The sequence below is a fragment of the Notothenia coriiceps genome, unplaced genomic scaffold (genome assembly GCF_000735185.1).
Source record: "Notothenia coriiceps isolate Sejong01 unplaced genomic scaffold, NC01 NC01_scaffold00019668, whole genome shotgun sequence".
Taxonomy (NCBI): Eukaryota; Metazoa; Chordata; class Actinopteri; order Perciformes; family Nototheniidae; genus Notothenia; species Notothenia coriiceps.
In genome coordinates, this window is record NW_011352369.1 from 1,383 (window position 1) to 22,364 (window position 20,982).

Here is a 20,982-nt window from a genome sequence, read left to right on the forward strand (position 1 = left end):
ATGGGCAACTCTCCACCTATCAGGGGAATGAGAGACCGCTCAAAAGCTCTGGAGACGCTGTAGTACATATGCCAGGCCTGTAGGTGGCGCTGCAGTCTGCCACAAAAGCAGAATCAGCCCTTGCAAAAACAGGGCTGGAAAAGAGCAAATAGAGCGAAATGAGGCATGGCTAAAATGCATGATCTGTTTGGTATTTTCAAAAAAAAACTTCACAGACATGTTTTATATAGGTATGGCCCTACAATATATGTTTCAAATATAGCATGATAGGTCCACTTTAAAGAAATTATCCAGAATGTGCTACATACTGTACGTACAACTGTACTTTTACATGATTATCAACCTCTGGGTCAGCGTTTAAACGGAGTCTAGTGAAGACGAAATTAACTTTCCCTTTGTTTGTTAAACATAAGGCCACTATGGTAGACCATAAGGAATATAAGTCACAAGTAAAATAAAGCACACTCCTTCTCTCTGTGGAAACATGTAACAGAGACTCCACGGATCAGACAGACAGAAGTGTTAAGAACAACTCTATCACATTACTGCACACATTGAAGCTCTATTACTCAACATGAGGCACAGGTGGAACTGATGGCATTGCACTGTATGTACTTTTTGATGATGGTACAAAAGATTCTACATGTAATCTAATAGAGTCTACATTTGGTCCTGACTCAACCAGCACTGATGGATCTATTGTCTGCAGCTAATGTGATTTGCAGACAATACTGCTCCATTGATTTTGTTTTCTTCTTTTGTTGAACTATTTTATCGTACAAGGATTTACAAACAATGTGTTGCCTGAGCATCATTCATACCATGCTGTGTCGACAAAATATCTGCATGTTGTCCCTGTGGTCAGTGTTAAAAAGCAGTGGCACGACAGAAGGCAGAGGCCGGATGATCGACAAAGAAATCTGGGTCTATTTCCTAATCCCAGTTCACAGTTACAGTTTTGCTGTACAAACCCATATTCACAAGTGTTTGGGTGTTCTTACCATAGACTGTATATATATATATATATAAAGGGTTCTTACTGGACAGTTAACAACTTTGATGGATTAAAGGCATTAATCCCAGTGACAAAGTTAATTTTATTTAGTTCTAAAAAACTGACTGTACATATTACTTCAAGCAGCCGCTTAGCAACATCTCAGTAGCAAAAATGTTGCCATATGGTTAAAATAGACTTTCTTCAGATTTAAACCCATGAAAGTCTTTCTCCGTAATATTACATATTTAAGTATCTTACTTATCTTACTAGTAATGACCAACTAAAGTTAGTATAACGATCCAAAACCTCAGCAGATCTGCTTCATCAAGACCCTGTGGTTTGATTTGACCATGTTGGATGACAATGCCCAAACTACCCAGTAACTAGCATTAGACTCAAATGCTCAATCCTGATTAGTTCATGGACATACATGACATCACACTATCCAACTGGCCCCTCCCACTTCAGTCTATGTAAGAAAAGCGCAAAGAAATAAACACAGAAATCGGTGATATGAAATAACCAAAATGTTCGAACGATGGCAGTAAATTGTGTGTTCATGTAGGACCATGTCTGTCATAACAAAAAGATAATTGAGAAAAAGATATGGCTGTGTTCAGAATTATCGTTTTACTTTTAGTATGTACTGCAGCTGCCCATACAAATGACCTACAGTTCATTGCAGTTTGCATACAATTGGGACACAGTACTTCACATCATTGCACCTTGAACTTCGACCCTTTTGCTCATATAAAGTATCCTCTGTGTAAAGGATTGTGGGTAAGGATAGCCAGAAAAGTATGCTGGCTTGCATACATCAAAATGTGACTTGATGGAGTATGATATCCATGTATTTTTGGCATAATACATCTGACATGGTACATACAAAATATGTTTTCCTGGCATACTTAATAGTATAGTTGTATAGGTATTTGTCTTCAGGTCCTTTAAGACATGTTCACTAAATGATTGGCATGTTAAAGGTAGTCTGTTTTTAAAGAATAGTTTACAATGGGAGGTCATGCAACACATGCAAAATGCTTTGAGACATGTTAATGAGTGTATGAGTGTAATATGGTAAATATGCTACGCAACTGATTTTCTACCACAGGATTTAGGATTTATGACGCAGCAAAAAAAAAATCGAAGAAATCCTGTTTTGAATCAAAATCCACCAGTTTTTTCATGCACTCTACGTACTGTACGCACTCAGTCGGACGCACTCTACGTCCGACTCTACGTCCGACTCTACGTCCGACTCTACGTCCGACTACGCATGTAGTCAGATGAGAATTCCTGCTCTTTCTCCTTTTCGTGGTCAATCAGCATCAGGTCAGTGTTGTGACCTCCGGCTGAGCGTAGTTTCCTGTGGCAGCGAGGAGGTCTTTACAGCTCTCTGTAAGGAAACAAAGGACAGAAAACAATCAAACAAAGTCACTTATGAGCATGAAAGACCTAGAAAGTGTTTCCTAGGAAGTGTATTTAAACATCACCGCTATATAGAAGCTGTTCAGACTGAACTCGTCTCTATAAACTAATCAATATTATTATTATTATTATTTTATTATATAAAAATCCTACTAATTTAATTGTTTAATCTATAAAATGTCATACAATTAAAGTTTCTTTAACATTAGAATACAATTTACATTAATATAATCTTCTCAATTTAAGAAGCAGGAGCCAGCGAATTATCTTTATTTTCTGATAAATTATGTAATAATTGTTCTTTGTAATTTTCCATTTAAAGTCTCCTATTATACTATCTTTAGGCATATATTATAGGTCTCAGATATATACAAATATATAAAAAACCTGTCTATGAATAGTTTTGCTCAAAATACCAAACAGATCACCCATTCTAGACATGCCTCATACCCCTCTATTTCAGCCCTGTTAGAGAAGTGCTGGTTCTGGGTCAGTAGGTTTAAAAAAAAAAAAAAAAAAAAAAAGCTTACGCAGGAGAATTCTACCGGCAGATACTCAGCTAAATGCTGCTGTGATTAAACACCATATTATGTTCCACATCAAGGATTATTTCTATCAGAAGTTTCTGATAGGGCCGTTGGCGTAAAGCCAGCCCACATTTAAGATATTACGTCATATCGGCAGCAAATCTGGATCAGCTCCGTTGTACCCCCGTTTTTTTTAGATTTGGGTACGGAGGAAAAGAGAGAGGGTTTTATTTCCTGACACTTTGTGTGTATTTTGCATGATAGGGGACCTTTAAGGAGCAATTGATAAATTGACTTATATTTTACTTCGACAGAGAGATCCTACAGATCTAAAAGTCAGAGGACAGCAGGACGCTTTTGCTATGAACACCCATGTTGTTAATGGAAACCCATTAGTAGCAATCATCCAGACGAGTCACCTGGGAATATGAAGCCTCCTCCGAGCTAACAAGCCTTTTTTCTGGTTGTCAGAATTTCTGCCTGCCGCTTCCTCTTAGCAGCACACAACAGTTTGCCTCACCATTATGCTCTCATCAGGACAAGAGCTGGTGGTTGTCACATCTCTGAGGCAATGGGCTTTCCACCAGGACAGCGTTTTCATTTATAAATTGTGACAGCGAGTGTTAACACTGTCTGTGATTCCCTGTGACAGTCATAATCACTTCAAACCCACCAGCATTTTGTTCCCACTGCAGGGCGGGCGACCATTTCCTGTCACTGATAATCATCTTAGCATCTTCAGACCTGCTGCATCCATCTGTCCTTCTCTCTGCTTCCTGCCATACTGCTCTGGTGAAATGTGATCCATACCTTATATCCTGTAACCCTGAAATTAACCTTACACCGTCCCCTATGGGCATGGCTTCGTAGAGCAGTGCCACTGAGTCATATCTGTCTCCTGTGAGCAGCTCAAAATGGCAGCAATCACATGTTGCATGTTGTCAAGAAAATATGAGTTCTTGATTTTGAATCACAACTCAGCCACAGTCATTTTCCACACTGATAGCAAACAATGAAAGACCACTTGAGACATTTTTCCAGGTAATGTCGACTAAAATGTGTTGTGAATGTGTGATTTTTTTCCCTGTTATACAATGGGATATCATTATCCACATCCTCACCAGACACAGGGCTCGGGATTGAATTACCCCCTCCCTCGCTCTCTCAAAGATTCGTTTTGAGCTGTTCTGGCTTTGCTCAGCCTCCCATTGCTTTTGTCTCTGCCATCAGAAAAAACGTCACTTGGCAATTGCATGAGCTGACCAGATAATTTAGCGTATTATTAGAGAAGTCAGCGTGGAAGGAGACTGGTGATGATTTCTTCGTGTTTGTGTTTTTCCCACTGTGACTGTGATGCTGTAAATTCTACATTGACGTATTATTTCCTACCCTGTGCATAACAGGTCCACAAATACCCCTTCTCGTGTATCTGAAAGATATAACTGATTTTTCTTTATATGCATGTGACAACATGCTATTAACCGACACCAATCTACAACACTCAACCCATTCAGGGATTCACAAGGCTTTCAACAAACACGTTTAAATACAATTTGCTTGTAATGGGCTGTCAAAAAAAGTGGGGGGAGTATATAGTCTCATAGGAGCCAAGCTACAGTGAGTGCACCCCATTTATGTGTTTTTTTTGCCTCGACAGTGATGCGCTAATGAGCTTTGGTAGAAAAATGCATCCCGGTAAAGTGCAGTTTTGCAGGAAAACACCTTTAGTGTCGTTGGACTGTTTGCAGATGAGTCAGGATGTTGACCGGGTGGGATGTGAGCTCAGGATGTCATGAATGAATCCACGACTGCCAAATATAGAGACTCTTTTCCCGAGGGGCTTTTAGGTACTTAGGGAGTCTCAGATGTGTGATCCAGCAGCCATTCAAGCAGAGAGCGATGGCAGGCTGACAGCGGATATCAATAAAGAGACCTAAAAAGGGGCTTCTTTGTACCCATGCTACCAGTTTCACACAACTTATCAATAGTCAAATACAGAATATTGGTGTTGAAGGTCAGAAATCTATAAATAATCCCATAGACATAGCATCACAAATACCTATAGTTGAACCTGAGTATAGAGAAACCCACACTTGGGTTAGCAAACACTATGCCATTTTTGCAATTTGTTGTTTGTACAAATTGAACAAACAATATATAACAGAAGTTCTAAATCTATACAGATGCTGGTAGGCAATCTTTTTTTTTTTACCCTCAGACAAACCAGGCTAGCTGTTTCTTCCTGCTTCAAGTCCTGAGCAATCAGAGATGGGAGTGGTATCAATCTATCATCTCACTAGTACCTAAAACGTTAAAAGTGCCTTAGTACATGTTTTCCCAGAGTGTAGTGGAATTAAACCAGTGCTCAGATCAGATATGTGCTGTCACTTACCAGTATGGGCGTTGGAGTCACCAGCGGTCAGGAGGAAGCAGGTGGCCTCCTTGTTAGTCTTGTCTCGCCCTCTGGAGCACCGCAGGGTCCACTTTTCACTGGGGGACAGCGGCTGGGTCAGGCTGCAGCCTTCCTCCTCTGAAAGGGCCACATTTGCATCCCCGTTCTGCTTGGAGTCTGACAGGAGGACAAAAACACATAGTGATGTAAATGCCAAAGCTTTTACTGAGAGCCCGAGTGCCCACACAAAGGCAGAGGTTTGTGGCATAAAATCTGTATTTGCTGTGATGAAATTCAATTGTCTGAGATTTTGTAAGGAGTATTTTGATCGTGGTGTGTTAACTGTCTATGTGACAAATAATGGTTCCACTGTCAGACAGTCTTAAAGCATTTGGAAAAATAAGAATTGATAGTCTAATTATGTTACTGTTTAACTCACATATTTATAATTGATTAAACAAACAGGAAGACGAAAATAATATTTTGAAATCAAAATCCCGATAAATAACAACACTATTTTAAAAAGGTCACTTCAATTAAATTACAAATAAATAACGTTCTTACTTTCCTCTCATGATATCTAGCCATGCAGCCATTTTTTTATTTGCCATTAAAATGTCTGCCAAAGAACAACTAAGGTGGATGCTATAGTGTTTGTGCTGCTAACACTTAAATATACATTTTAAATAATAGTTCAAACATTTCTTTCCAGCAACAATGTTCCCTTTACTCTAGATCCTCCACAGGAAACACAATATAATATGAAACGAAAATATTTTTGAGTAAAAGAACCTCCAATGAAGGCTGTCTGAGTAACCAAACACTGTTTCTATATTGAAGACATTACTGTTTACATTTAAAAAAGTACATGTAAGCACCACACATTTCTCTAATTAAATCCTGAGCAAATAAAAACAGAACTCTCTGCTTGTCCAGATACCACAGAGGGAAATCGAGAGCATGTTCCTGTAATTTGGGTGAACTGACCCTTTAATATTGTGTGCTGACCTGAGCGGTTCCTGCTGAAGTTCTCCTCGGCGGCCAGCGGACACGTGTCGCTCTGAGTGCTGTCTCTGTGTGAGTTTGTTTCCGACTTCACAAACGAGGCAGAGTCAGTCGGAACGTCTGGGTTCGGGTTGTGCTTCTTCTTCTTTTTCGGCAGCTTCTGTTTGGCCATAGCCAGCGAGTAGTACATCCCAAAGTTATTGACGATGACGGGCACCGGCATGGCGATGGTCAGGACCCCTGCGAGTGCACACAGAGCCCCCACCATCATGCCCAGCCAGGTCTGTGGGTACATGTCTCCGTAGCCCAGCGTTGTCATGGTGACCACCGCCCACCAGAAGCTGATGGGGATGTTCTTGAAGTGTGTGTGGTTGGAACCCGTGGGGTCGTTAGGCTGGGCCCCGATGCGCTCAGCGTAGTATATCATGGTGGCGAAGATAAGTACACCGAGTGCCAAGAAGATGATGAGAAGCAGGAACTCGTTGACGCTGGCCCTCAGTGTGTGGCCCAACACTCGCAGGCCCACAAAGTGCCGCGTCAGCTTGAAGATACGGAGGATCCGAACAAAGCGCACCACTCGGAGGAAGCCCAGCACGTCATTGGCAGCTTTGGAGGACAGACCCTTCAGGCCCATCTCCAGGTAGAATGGCAGAATGGCCACAAAGTCAATGATGTTGAGTGTGTTCTTGATGAAGACCATCTTGTTTGGGCAACAGACGACGCGCACCAGGAATTCAAAAGTGAACCAGACCACACAGATGCCCTCCACCACAGTGAGGATGGGCTTGGTCACCATCTCCGGCCTCTCCACTTTCCGTGTGACGTTTCCCTCGACAATCTGCACCGTCCGGTTCTGCAGCTCGTTGAAGGCTTCATGGGTCTCCAGGCAGAAGGTGGTGATGGACACCAGGATGAAAAATAGAGAGGCAAACGCCACTCCCTAGACAGGACAGATAAAACACTTAGTTTAAGGAAACCTATTGTGAAAAATGCACTTTATGATGTCTTTTATACATAAATATGTGTCCCCGGCGTGTAAGGAGATTCACAAAGTGTCAGAAAATACAACCCTCTCTCTTTTCTCCTTACCCACATCTCTTAAAATGGGGGTACAACGGAGCTGATCCAGATTTGCTGCGGTCATGACGACATTAGTCAAATGTGGGCTGGCTTTACGCCCACGGCCCTATCAGAAACATTGCTGTATCAGAAACAATGTGTGACTTGTTTTGGAAGTAATATGGTATGTGTTTACATTAGCAAGCATCGCTAACACGCAGAGCAAATGCTGTACTGGAGAGAGTATAAAAAAAAAGGTACTCACATGTGGTAAACCCGCGAGAGAAAAAGCATTTGAGCTCCATACCGTTTTTAAAATAATCCTTGTGGTTTGGAACATAATATTGCGTTTAATCACAGCAGCATTCAGTGGAGAATCGGGGTATAAACCTCTCTTCACAGAGGAGAGCTTATGCCTGCTCCAAATGGGCGTGGCCAGCAGCAGCTCGGCAACATTTAAAGCTACAGACCCAGAATCAGCACTTTAATAACAGGGCTGAAATAGAGGGGTACGTATGGAGGCATGGCTAGAATGGGTGATCTGTTTGGTATTTTGAGAAAAACATACATATATATATATATATATATATATATCTGAGACCTATAATATATGCCTACAAATAGTATAATAGGAGAAATTTAAAAATATCTCATGCCTTCCGAACTTGTACTTTTTAATCATATTGTGCAAAGGTTTCTATTAAAACTTGAATGGTTTGCTCTCCAAGAAAACTATAGACACCTGAAAAAAAATCTGTTTTCCAGAACCACTGGCACTGAGCCTCATCCTCACACCTTCAAGGAAATAATTCAGTGCTGTGATTGTCCACTGCCTCTTGAGTTTAATATTAATGAGTGAATATTATAATATAATAACCTTTTTTTTTTTTTTTGAGAAAACAAACCAATTCCAAAACCAATTACTCCCATGAACACAGAGCCTGAATCCTGCAAAAATAAGACGTGGTTTCATTAACATGGCGCCCCGTGCAAAACTCGGACAGCAGGGGGTGCTCACAAGGAGCCAACACTTAATAACTACGCCAACCATAGGGCTGCTGTGTGAGGTCTCACATACATGAGTCTCAGGATTCAATTTTGTTCTGAAAAGGAGTTTTTGTGTTTGGATTCACAAGAGTAGGAGAGGGAAGTGGAGAGAGGAGCAGAGCCCGCTGACACAGAACAGAGAGCGATAACAAAAGAGATAAAAGACTCTGGACAACGAACTGAGTCATGAGAGACTTCCTGTCACATTCAGTCCTGCTGTTGATTTTATCAGCCATGTTTTGGTGAAACAATGCACTCATTGATGCCTCTGATCAATATCATTTAAATCTAGAGCTGCAGCTACTAGTCGACCAATTGATAAGTTAATACAGAAAAAGAAATCGCCTTCTATTTTGATAATAAATTGATTGTTAATGTAATTTTCAAGCGGAAAAGGCAGAAAATGTTGTTTTCAGTCAATCAAATATAAAGATTTACATTTTAACTTTTTGAATTATATTGCACTGAATGTCTTTGGGTTTTGGACTAACATTAAAGTATTTTCATATTGCATCTACCTACCGTAAAGAGTTATTTAAAAACATCACCTTGGACTTTGACAAACTGCAGTTCTTAATTTTCTGACATTTTAAAGACCAAATGAATAATCAATTAATCAAAAAAAAACAAGCAGCAGTTTCTTTGATAATGAAAAAATGTACAGCCCTAAATAAAATAAATAATCTCTCTAAAAATCTAAATACAATGACGGCTGAGTCAAACCACTTTAAAAACCAATGGGAGGTACATTGAACAATGCAGCACGCATGGCTTCCACCTGATCAATCACAATTGCCATGGCTGTCTGTCTTTGTGTTAACATTGTGTGCTTACTCATACCCGATCTGTCTTCATTGTTTACTAAAGCCTGGACAAATTGCAAAGCCTCTCAAACCTTTCTCCAATCTTTCAGCTGGATAAATATGTACCTGTGCCATGCATGCACTCAGCTATTTTCCACCTCCGGGGGCCTCTCAAATATCAACCGGCTTTAGCGTTTGGTTCTTTGATTAGAATAAAACAAATAAACCATGTGATGTTTGACACTAATCCGCTGCGAAACAAATTAAATAAAGTTTTGGTAGACAAACCTTCATCAGGCTATTTTGGAATTAATCAAATGTAATGTGAGGAAGGCCTTTGTACTGAAGCATTGTTATTGAATATCTCTTACTGGAAGTGATGAGGATAGTGTGTGGGAGACTTTAGTGCTGTATTGTCAACCTATACTCCTACGCACCTGTTGATCTACAGGTGTGCATACGTTCTGCTCTTTACTATGGACAAACAACATAACTAGGATCAGGCGAGGTTATGGGGTTTAGAGAGTTGGGAGAATAGCAGCTAATTTTCAAAACAGCAATACTGCACACATGTAAATATATACGATAATAAATATCTCTGTAGTGCACCCAGATAATGTGCAGGTTATTTACCATGACAACCTTACTCCGCTTTGTCCCTGCAGAGCTCTGAGGCCCTCGCAGCTCTGTTCCCCGAGAAGGTGAGGGTTGAGCAGAAGGACAAGAGGGAAGACGGTGAAGCCTCGACTCTGCCCCAGGAGGAGATCAGAGTCACGTGTCCCTGAACATCACCAAGGACAGCTGAGTCTCAGGGAACATCACAACAAGCCAACCAGTAAAGAGAAACTACCGGAAACAGCAGCACAGAGCTGACTTAGTCATACATACAGCATACTGCCGCAGCTGAAGACAAAGATTGAGAAAAGTAAATGAATGTCACTAAACTTCAATATCAGTATACAAAAATGTTTTTTTATTTTTTTAATGTAATCTGCTATGCGGTAACTTTAGCTGTCAGATGAATGAGGTGGGATAAAATAAAAAATAAAAGTTACATTTTCCCTTTCTTTTGTGTTGTTGTAGTGTAGTCGTCTAAAAGTAGTATATAAGTAAAGTGACTGTAAATTGTACATGAGATATACTTGGTTAGCATTAGCAATGCTCAGTTGTCTACATTTTTGAAATAATAATTATCAAATCTTGTTGAAGCTTTACATCCCGCATCACTGAGCAGGGGGTCTACTGATGTCTTACTTGCTTTCATCTGAAAATGTGTTTTCAGTAACACTGGATGTTTACTAGCCTTTATTCAATGAAAATGAATCAAGTACTAATTTACATTCAGTGTCTCCAACACACACTGATTCAAAGTCTGTTTTCATTGTGTCCTTTCATCCATGATTTCCCATTGAAAAGCTGTCCAGACAAAAGAGCCAGATATAAAGTCAGCACCAGATAATTAAGGTGGGCTTCACTAAACGAGAGGGATCAGCCTCTGTTGAAACATCTCAGCAGGACCATTTCCAAAGTCAATTAATAAAAACATTGCCCCAGCTTTTCATCAATCCACTCTGGTCTCCACTGCCTCACTGTGGGTTCTTCACTTGTTGCACAATAGACCTGGATAATGAATAGGAGCCCAGTGTCAACAATGGTAGACAAAGTGTTGATGAGCTGGTCAGACATGTATTGATTGTAAATCTTGTGAAAATAAGGAATTGGACAGATCTGATCCAACAGTGCAAATAACTCTTTTCTGGCCAGAACAGAAGGCTTGTTCTTCCCATTTAACAAAAAATATCTGTCAGTCATTTCGACAGATTAATTGTCTTTTGATCTGCAATCGTTGTCCCTGACACACTGAGCGGTGCAAGCGGCTACTTTTTTTTACCTGACGATCAAATGGACAGACAGATAAGAGACTAGCCAGTGACGGGGGACATTTATATTATGCTTTATCTATCTTTTATTCAAAGTTACAGGCAGTCTTGTGGCCATTCAGGCATGACAGGACGAGTGCCGATTTAAGAACTGACGTTAAGATAAGATAGGACGTTTAGGAATGCTTTAAGACTGATAGTATCTTTGAAACTTAGGTCAAGATAGTTCAAGCAGATAGGATATTTGTAATGTCACTTTCCCGCCTGCGAACACAGCAGATTGTGTTTATTAAAATGCATAACTGTAGTTTCAGTTCAGCGAAAGCCTAAAAAAATGTGTCCATTGTGTCAATTTTGTCCGGCTGTTTTATCATCGATCATATTTCTGTTACAGTCTAAAAGATATATTTGTACATTATGAAATTCTTCTGGCTTAAAAGACAAAGCACACAAGGGACTCCTTCAGTAAGACAACAAACCAGAAGCCACCAAAATAGAAAGGATGAGTCCTGCTGTTGTTCAGATGATTGTGATGAGCCCAACGGGCCGTGACAGTGTTCAGTTTATTCAAATGCCAAACGGTTAACCCCAGAAGTAAACAGAGCTGGTATCTGCGGCCAGGGGCAGCTCCGCAGGGAAGATGCCGGAGGTCTAGGCACACACTACGACAATTTTCTCTGCTCATAAAAGGCTCAACAAAAAGGTCTCGCAATAACACATCACAGCTTGACCTCAGACCTGCGTATCTGTCGGTGGCTGCACTGCCACTTCTCTTCCTCCAAGTATTTAGTCTTGTTGTAGTAGTAGTGTTTGTCTGTGGCTATTCTAGTTATTTGCATGTGTCCGTGTATACAAGTTGATTCCAATGAATCTTGCAGCATTTAAATGTGTCTGTAATGTTTATTTAAGGCCTGACACAAAGGGATACCACAACATAATGTTTACAGCTCAATGGTGGAGACTTTAAACACAGTCAGTGTTGGACTGGTTGCCATACTGTTTCTGTTCCACCACAGTGGTTGTTCACAATGTTCACACAAAGCTTTCTTTTTTATTCATTTCCTGGGAATGTAAATACAGCCTCTCCAATCTTCCCGAGGGGTTAAAGTGTATACAAGCACTACGTGTGTATGACATTACTTCCTACATCTAACCTCGGTTTGCAGTACATTTCAATTTCACTCCAAGGGATCAATTAAGTCATTTAGAGAGGTTGCTTTGTATGTGCTTTAGAGGTAAATGGACTTCACAATGAGTGTTTCTATTTTATTCTACTCAACTACGTTTTCATGGAATATATTTACACTCTTTTAATAGCTTCAGCTCTTACTTGCCTGAAGATCAGACTAATTGGCAATCTTCACTGGTTCATTCCTTTGAAATGCCTTTTTTAGTTTAGTAAGATTTACAATTCTTGACTTGTGGACATTATATTTTGTAAAACAACACAGTTTGGTTTAAATTAAGTAAGTTGGTTACATTATTTTCAATACTGATGTAGTTTAAAGTTGACATTAATTTGGGTTTCACATGTGCCACAAACACCATCGATCCACGCCATACTCCCAAGCTTTGCTTCGGAAACAAATTGTGATACTTCAAAAAAGTTATCCAGGAGACTTGAAGTTTCCCTCAAAGGTAATAGACAATACCTTTGAATGTTTAGGAATGTAATTGTTGAGACACCAGGCTGAAAACTGAATGATATTTATGGATGTACAGCACAGTTGATTTGAAAGTCTCTGAGCACTAAACCTACAGTATCGTAAGAGTCTAAGGATAACGCCAAACACTGCCTGTGCCAAAAAGACATCAACTCAAGGTCATCAGGTGTCAGCTTGCAGACTAAGACGAGGTTCCCCCGAGGAGACAGCCGCAAGGTCCCAGCTGGGAGACTCAGATCAGTAAGGAGGAGTGAGGCAGGTGGAGCTACAGGCGGAGCGTCAGTGTGCAGCAGCTGGGGAGTGCCATCACGGCCAACACCTCCAGCTGTTCAGCATCACGCTCTGTTACTAACACTGACACATAGGAGCCACAACAACGAGGCTACTGAGCAGTCAGCAGCTGCACAGCCAATAAGAGCAGCAACTCTGATGATTTCTTAGAATTCATGTCACACTGATCCACCACCCGAGGACGGAGGAGAATTAATGTCCACCACTCAGTCTGCCAGGGGAGCCCCTGGGGATCTGCAATATACCGTTATTGACCAAATTCAAAAAATAATGTTCTCCTTTTCCCAATGCCACCACATTGTAAGACTAAAATGCACAATAAAGAAAGCTATTTCTAATTCTCTATTTATTGCGATCATATTGAAACATGTTTATTTTGTATTGAACCAGAAGGGTATGATCTAAAATGCAATACAAAACAAGACAAGGTTTTGGCGGTAGGGCACATTTCTATGTTTTGACTTCCTCTTATTGAAGGGCTTTGAAGTCATTTTCCACTTTAACCAGCCTCGACCACCGATCAATGAACTGCAGCAAGGACATACAAAACATAAACAACAGCAATCAGTGGAGAGGACCCTAACACAGAGCGGAACACCTCTACAATGAGGAAGAGGATAAAGACAGGGGAAAATGAACACCAATAGGTACAATAAATTAGATGATGAAATTCCTTCAGATCAGGAAGGGCACTGCTACATCACCGGGGGTTTACCAGACACATGGCAGGGGGTTTAGGCTGAAAAGATGAAAGGTCAATGACCAGGAGTCGGTGGATGTGGAAGATCAGGCCTTCAACGTCCAATGTCAGGGTCCCTTTATGATTAGAGACAGGGGTCCAATACTGTACCCAAAGTTAAATAGGGAAAAGAGACAGAAACATTTATCCAGAGCTGAAACATTCTTCCTTTAAAAAGAGCACTGTGTGTATAACAGCTGTGAGGGAGTTGCTGAGTCAAAATAAAGGTGCATGGTGAGGTCAGACTTTTGATATTTTAAGAAACAAAATTATTCAAAACAGCCATGTTAAGTACAAGTCTTAAGTAAAGGCTGGATGTTTAAACCAGATCTCAGCATGCAGGAGAATAACAATTAACCATTCAGTATTGATCATAAATCAAAGCGGTTCAAATATATCCTGCCTGTATAAATACTGACTGTATTAACATGTAAATATACTTTCTACAATCGTGCTGAGTTTTAAAGCTGGAGTCTGCTGTGTCAACCTTCTTCACTGATTAATAATATGTTATGTGTAGATATGATGAATGTACAACATCAAATTAGTTAGTAAAGGGAAAATTCACTTAAAAATCACATTGTTAGTATTTGATTTGCAACTTAATGTGAATTCACTTTACTAATAATTGCTCTTTGCTTGGACAATATTTCCAGTAAGTTATGAGGAAGAAAAGTTTCAACCACTTTGTGATGCATTTACTGATATCACAGCAATACATGAACCAATCTATTTTCAGCAAAGGTTTAGAACAAAGCAGATTAAACAAGCAGCACCATAATCACACAGGGTTACTGAGAATTCAGAGTTATAAGAGTCTCGTTAACGAGGCTGCGCTGCTTTGATGTGTGAAAAATCAAATCCACTGCTCCACTCACAAAGAGCAGAGAAGAGGTGTCAGCGCTGTGAGAGCCGGGCCCAGAGGTTCTGCTCATAACACTTATTATTTATCAACTAGGTGTCACTCTGAGGCAAAATGTGACGCGTTAAGTTTAATATTCAGCAATCAGCATCTAATAATTAAATAAATATGAATGTCTTTCAACATCTCTAATTTGAAAACAAGGTGGCTTTATCTAATGTGGTAAATAAATCTGTATGTAAATGCCAATCCACAATAAATGTGCAACATCTGAACCAATTTAAAGAAAATTAGTGTTTTATATTGCCAAATAGATTTGGTGTTTGTGTGTAGACTCGAGATAACGTGCATCAAACCTCAACAACCCCACATCAATTAATCCCTTGGTCTCACAACAAAGACAAATTGATTTTCTTTTCAACGTTGCTCTTTTCTGTGGGAAAAGCACTTTTAATTGCTCACCGCTGATAACAAGTTGTAGCCCATTACCACAGCGGTGATAAATTACAGGCAGGAGCGCCGTGGAATTAATGAAATATTGCATGAGGGAAGATTGAACCAAGTTATCTGGTCTGAGCTCAATGTTACTGTCAAGTCTAATTGTTTCATGTAACTAAACTGAGACTACAAAGAGACTAGTACATCATAGTCTTTTCAACTGAAATAGACTGTTTATTAGTAAAAAAAAAACTAAAACAATAATATCCTCTTTATTGCAATGGCTCTGTGCTTTGAGTGTTCATATATACATTTGCTGAATAACGAAAAAAAATGGTATACCGTTAAAAAAATTCTGAACCCCCCCTTTGTCTATTTAGGTTTTTGTTCTACTTTATGCTTCTTCCAATTTCAGTTAAGGTTACTTTCACGTTTTTATCTAATAAAAGGAAAGCAATTAACAAAAGTAGAATATAAAAAAACTCTGCCCTGATGATGGTGCTACATGAAAAACAAAGTTATTCATTCCTATCTGGCAATTTGTATTCATCACATATTTAATCCAAAACCACAACAGTTCACTTCATGGTGGTGCTAGAGAAAAGGTAGAGAACCCAATGAACTGTTGTTCACTTAGCATGGACAACGACTACATCTCATACATTGTGTATCTGTTGTGTGGTAAACACTTTCAAATTAGGCTAAGAGTCAGGCATTGTGTTATTAAAAATGCAATGTGCTGTAAAGAGCCATTAGAGTTGTAGTACCTCCTGTATTAGCAGCTGTCCATTTAGAACCTCTCTTATCCATGATTTGTGAGTGGTGCCATCATCAGTATAGAGGCTTCATGTGCCGACTTCAAACAGCTACACCTCCAATCTTGGTTGATAGTGAGGAGGATGTGGCTTTAAATGATGGACTGATTAACTTCCCTACGGCTTTCAAGAATCACATTACCTGAGACGAGCACGGAGGCTCTGTGAAATAAAAAGGCCATAAAGGTAACGTGAGTCTCTCGAAAAGCACTCGGCATCCTCTCAGAATGCACAGAGCAAACATATGTACATGAATGGTCTGGAGAGGAAATGGACAAAGAACATTATGACCGGGTCAATATGTGTATGCATTCTTACTACATACTTCCAGATTCACATCTATATGCCACGTAGAACTTCACAAATCCTTATTGATTCATTTGCAAATATTGGGTGGTGGGAGACGTGATGAACTGGCAGGCAGAGCATCTTCAGATGGCAGCTGTGACTCAGAGATGTCAGCTGTTCCACAGTGACAGTCTGCAAATGCCACCTGGACGAGAAGCTAAAATAAACACTATTTGAATTGTGATTGGCATGCAATAAGAAGACTACACTTCCGCTGCGGGAGTCTCTGAATAGACCATTCAAACTCCAAAAGTAGGCAAACCGAAATGACAGTGAGAATCAGCCTTTCTCTGTCTGGATTAAATGTTTTTTTGTTTTTTTTGACCAGTGAAAGCTCCTGGCTCTTTGCCTTGAAAGCTTGTGCTATGGTGATACTCGATACTTTGCTATTACGTTGACTTTATTAGGCACTCTTGCTTTTGTTGCTAAGCCATTAGGCAGGCTTCTTTCTGATGCTTACAAATGGGTGATTTCCATTGAGGAACAAATGAGAGCAAAATTATTTTTAATTGGAAAGATTGCAAACATACCAAACATAAATGCATATTTTGCATCATGATACAATCAGAAACATTTAAATGTATTTTAAGGGAAGTGAATATTAAAATCATAAAGACATATCAAACACTTAAGACATGATTTTGAATAATATATTATTCACTAAACACAAGCCACTTAAAACAGGGCAGTATGTCTCTCTCAACATGGTAGATTAAGTTTCTGAATGGTGGGATCCATTTATCTTTGCCTGTAAACTTAGTCGGACATCATCTTCTGTTTAATATACAGCATGATTTATTGCACATGGATGTACACAACAGTGACCTTTCAAACACTAGTGTTTTGAGGACCTCTGAGTGCAAACCTTGAATGAGATGTGTGGGAACACTTCAGTCCTGCAGCACTTTTTTCATGAAACAGCATTTTTATCTTTTTGCAGCATTTTGGTACAATTGGTGCCGAAAAACAAAGGTGCGGAGTAAGAGTTGATTAGCATTATTAGCACAAAGTAACTCTAGATTAACTTTAATATTCCTTTTGGGGTCTTTGAGAACTAAGGCCCCTCAAAAAACATATTGAATTTTGATTTATCAGCCAGATATGTTGTGATTTGTTTCTAATGATCTTGTTCACTAACATTTTGTCGTGCATAACATGTTTCATAAAGGTGTCCAAAGAAACATGGTCAAATCTATTTAATTTTCATATGCTCTTTTTCTGTGAATGGTGTTTACAGTTCTTTTTAACACAGCATTCCTCCTCCCAAGCCCTTGTCGTATATTCTATTTTCTGTTGGTTTTTTGGGTTCTCTTATAAGGAATCCTAGTAATAGTTGCCCCAAGCATTAGTGAATACATGGGATATTCAAATGTAAATGTCTGTCAGAAGAGTTTTTGCCAAGACTAGAAAACAATATATATTTTAATATAATAAATGGTTAATTGCACACTCATTTTACTGCACATACAGCAGTGGGTTCTTTGGAAGCACAATGACAAAGTAAAACCAAAAATGTAAATCACTGGAGATATTTGATTGTTTAACATCTCATTCCAAAATTGCAACTATTAATAAGCTGTTTAACCAGTCTCCGCTATTCTGGGAAGGATTTCCCTAATATGTTTGCATGGTGTGCAGATCCACACAATAAGAGCATTACTTAGGCCTTAATTGGCCTGGCTCAAAGTCTGTGCTCCAGGTCACCACTAATGTGTGGGAAGGGGTTGAGATCAGGGCTCTCTGCACTCCTAAACCGGGGAAACGTTTTCTGATGGACCTGGCTATTACATTACATGTTACTTGTTAGACGCTTTTATCCAAAGCGACGTACATACTCAATACTGTGGGCAATCCCCACAGGAGAAATTTGGGGTGAAGTGTCTTGCCCAGGGACACAACGACATGTTGACTGCAGTGGGGTTTGAACCTGTGACCCCCTGAACCCAACACCAAGGCTCTATCCACTACGCCACACGCCTCCCAATTACCTAAAGTACCATTTTTGTACCTTGTCAGAACCAAAAGAACACAACCATATGTGGAGAGGGGTCACCACATTTATATTGAGGATTTAAAATGTGCAAGTCTTTATAGGATGTTCAGATAAGAGCCCTGGTTGATGCATGGGTGAGTTTATAACTGTTCTTGGAAATAGGTGAAACAGACATAAAAATATCAACTGTGACCAGGAAGCAGACCTGTACTTTGCATTTTCCATACAAATAACCACATTAACAAAACCTCACCAGACTAGGCTGTCATTTCTACACTTGCCTGAACATGTTGCGATGTTAAGTGGGTAGACTTTACAACTTAACGACGGTAACATTTTAGTCCACTTAGGCGTAAAGCGTAACCAGTATGGCAGACTGCTGCTAGTATTTTTTTTTTAAATGGTTTTATCATGTCCTGTGTTGATTGTATATAAGGACTCAGTAAGCTTGTTTGTAATAAGTAAATCATAGAAATTAAGTTATTGAAATGAAATGGAGCTGCTGACCCTTCACACAACAGGCTAGAAGTTTAACAACAACATGTAGAGCAATCTTACTCTTCAAGGATCAAAAACTGGACGAGAAAAATGTTTACAAAACGCAGATATATGTCACATAAAGCAAACATAACAGACTTAAGGGAAGGCTTGCTAGGGACACCTGTTGATGATAGGAGAACGTTTGAGCTTAGTGGTGTTATGGTCTCATGTGCCCATTAGAGCGCACTAAGGAGAAAACTCACCCTGGCTGCTTTGGAGGAGTAAGGGTCGTCAAACAGGGCCCAGACCTTAGGCTGCCAAACTTCGCAGCAGCTCCTCGACCTGTCCGGACAGTCCTCGATGCCGAACCGTCTCGGCATGTCTCTGTCGTCGTCGGTGTCCGGGTCGGGGGGTTCAAACGTCTCCAAGGCTTCCTCCGCGTCCCGGTGTTGCCGGTAAGTCATCCAGCAGCACGGCTCCACGTCGGTCTCGTCAATCCCCCAAAACGCCAGCTCCTCCTCGAAGAGGGGCCCGCACACGTCGGCCGGGCAGTGTAGCTTGCCGGTCCGGTAGTAGTTGAGCACATAGGCGAAGATACCCGGATGTCTGTCGAAGAAGAGCTCGGCGCTCGGGGTCGCAGCTTCCGAGTCAGAGCTGACCTGCGGGTCCGGGTCCGCCAGCCAGGCCAGGCGGGTCCCCGGCAGGGTCCTTAGGGTGCTTTTGTACGTTTCATGTCGAGTGCCACCCACGTTGATGGTAATTTTTTCCGAGTCTTCCCCTCTGAACATCTCCTCCTTCAGACATGTTTTAGACGGAGGTTTGTTGCCTGCCTTGCGCCCCCGGTAAGACGAAACACACACCGAGCTTATCATTTAGAAGCAAGGACCTTCTGGCCTACCTTACAAGATGTTGTCCAATCCGACAAAAATCAAATAAATATTGCCAAAAGAGCCCTCATTTCAGACCCCAGTCCTGATACTGACCTGTGCGTGTCATTTATGCAAAGAAACAACTGTCTGATGGAGACAGCGCAAAAGTGAGACGCTCAATAAAAACCACCTGTTACAAAACTCCGCCTGGTGTTGGAACAAAACGCAGCTGTTTTTAAATGTTGTTTGTCGAACAGGTTGCACAATGTTACTTAAATGAATGCTTCAAGGTGTTGCACTTATGATTTTCCGCTCATTTTGCAAAAAGAAATGTCAAATTACGCACAGCAGGCTTCGTGCCTCTGAAGTAATGTGTCACTCCTCGCCTCCTTTTAGAAATGTTATCCAAATTCTGCAACGCCAAAATGAACTATTCCTGATAACTTTTCTCTTCTCCACAAAAAATGAGCAAGCTTTCTAAACGACCATTTATTCACTCGAGTTGAGCTATTCCTCCAGTTCTTCCTGTTCAGTTCGCATGCCAGATGTGCTGTTGTTTTCCAGCTGGGGATCTGTTGCTTTCTTCACAAGTAGCCTCTCTTGCCTTAGCGACACAGCCCCGGATGGATGGTGCGTTCAACAACAGCCAGTTTAACTCTTTGGATGCTGGCGCACTGAACCACTCCCTCCAATCTGTGTGTGTGTGTGTGTGTGTCAACCTTCAACTTACTTTATTTGCAGATTGTAATATTGAATAATGTGATCAAACATTTTAGCTGCAGATAATGATTTTCCTTCAATTTCATTAGAAGCCAAAAATGATGACTAGTTATTATTATCGTCATTAGTATTATTTGTATCATTATTAGTATTGCTTATTAGTGTAGTGCTATTATTATTATTATTTGTATTATTATTATTATTTTTGAGCAACAAAGTGTGATCCAACAATGTGATCTCATCAGAGAAGTAATGATGTTGCTGAAACAAACTAAGACTGACACCTAGTGGATCCTTCAGTGAACAACATGATCAGTGAGCCGGTTGAATGAACCATTCAGAAATACAGAAATGACATTGATTTGAAGAGATCATGTTCAATTGATTTACTAATTATGTAACCGCGAAAAAACATCTGAAAAGTTTAGGTGAAAGTACTGCATTCAGTCAGTGGCGGCCGGCCCATAGGGGCGCCGCCCCACGTCTTCCCACATTAAACATTTAAATAAAAAAATATATTAAAAAAAATATATATATATATTATTTTTTTTTAATGAACAAGGTAAATATTATATAATTGCGACCTGGCTCAGAAGGCCACAACAAAAAGGAGACACAACACATT

The 20,982-nt window shown here is 40.2% G+C and overlaps 1 protein-coding gene across 2 annotated transcripts; it reads right to left on the minus strand.

Annotated features, from left to right (window-relative positions):
• Positions 1-214: 214 nt before the first annotated feature.
• kcnc4 (potassium voltage-gated channel, Shaw-related subfamily, member 4) lies at positions 215-20,212 on the minus strand. Of its 2 annotated transcripts, none has more exons than XM_010778941.1 (4): positions 19,032-20,212; positions 6,353-7,289; positions 5,345-5,521; positions 215-2,393 (listed from the first exon to the last, which is right to left on the minus strand). In XM_010778941.1, the coding sequence occupies exons 1-4, from the start codon at positions 19,638-19,640 to the stop codon at positions 2,326-2,328; spliced, it is 1,791 nt and encodes a 596-aa protein (XP_010777243.1). In that variant the 5' UTR covers positions 19,641-20,212; the 3' UTR covers positions 215-2,325. The 2 variants fall into 2 exon arrangements, with proteins under 2 accessions (XP_010777243.1, XP_010777242.1); XM_010778940.1 differs by having other exon boundaries at positions 6,332-7,289.
• Positions 20,213-20,982: the final 770 nt, after the last annotated feature.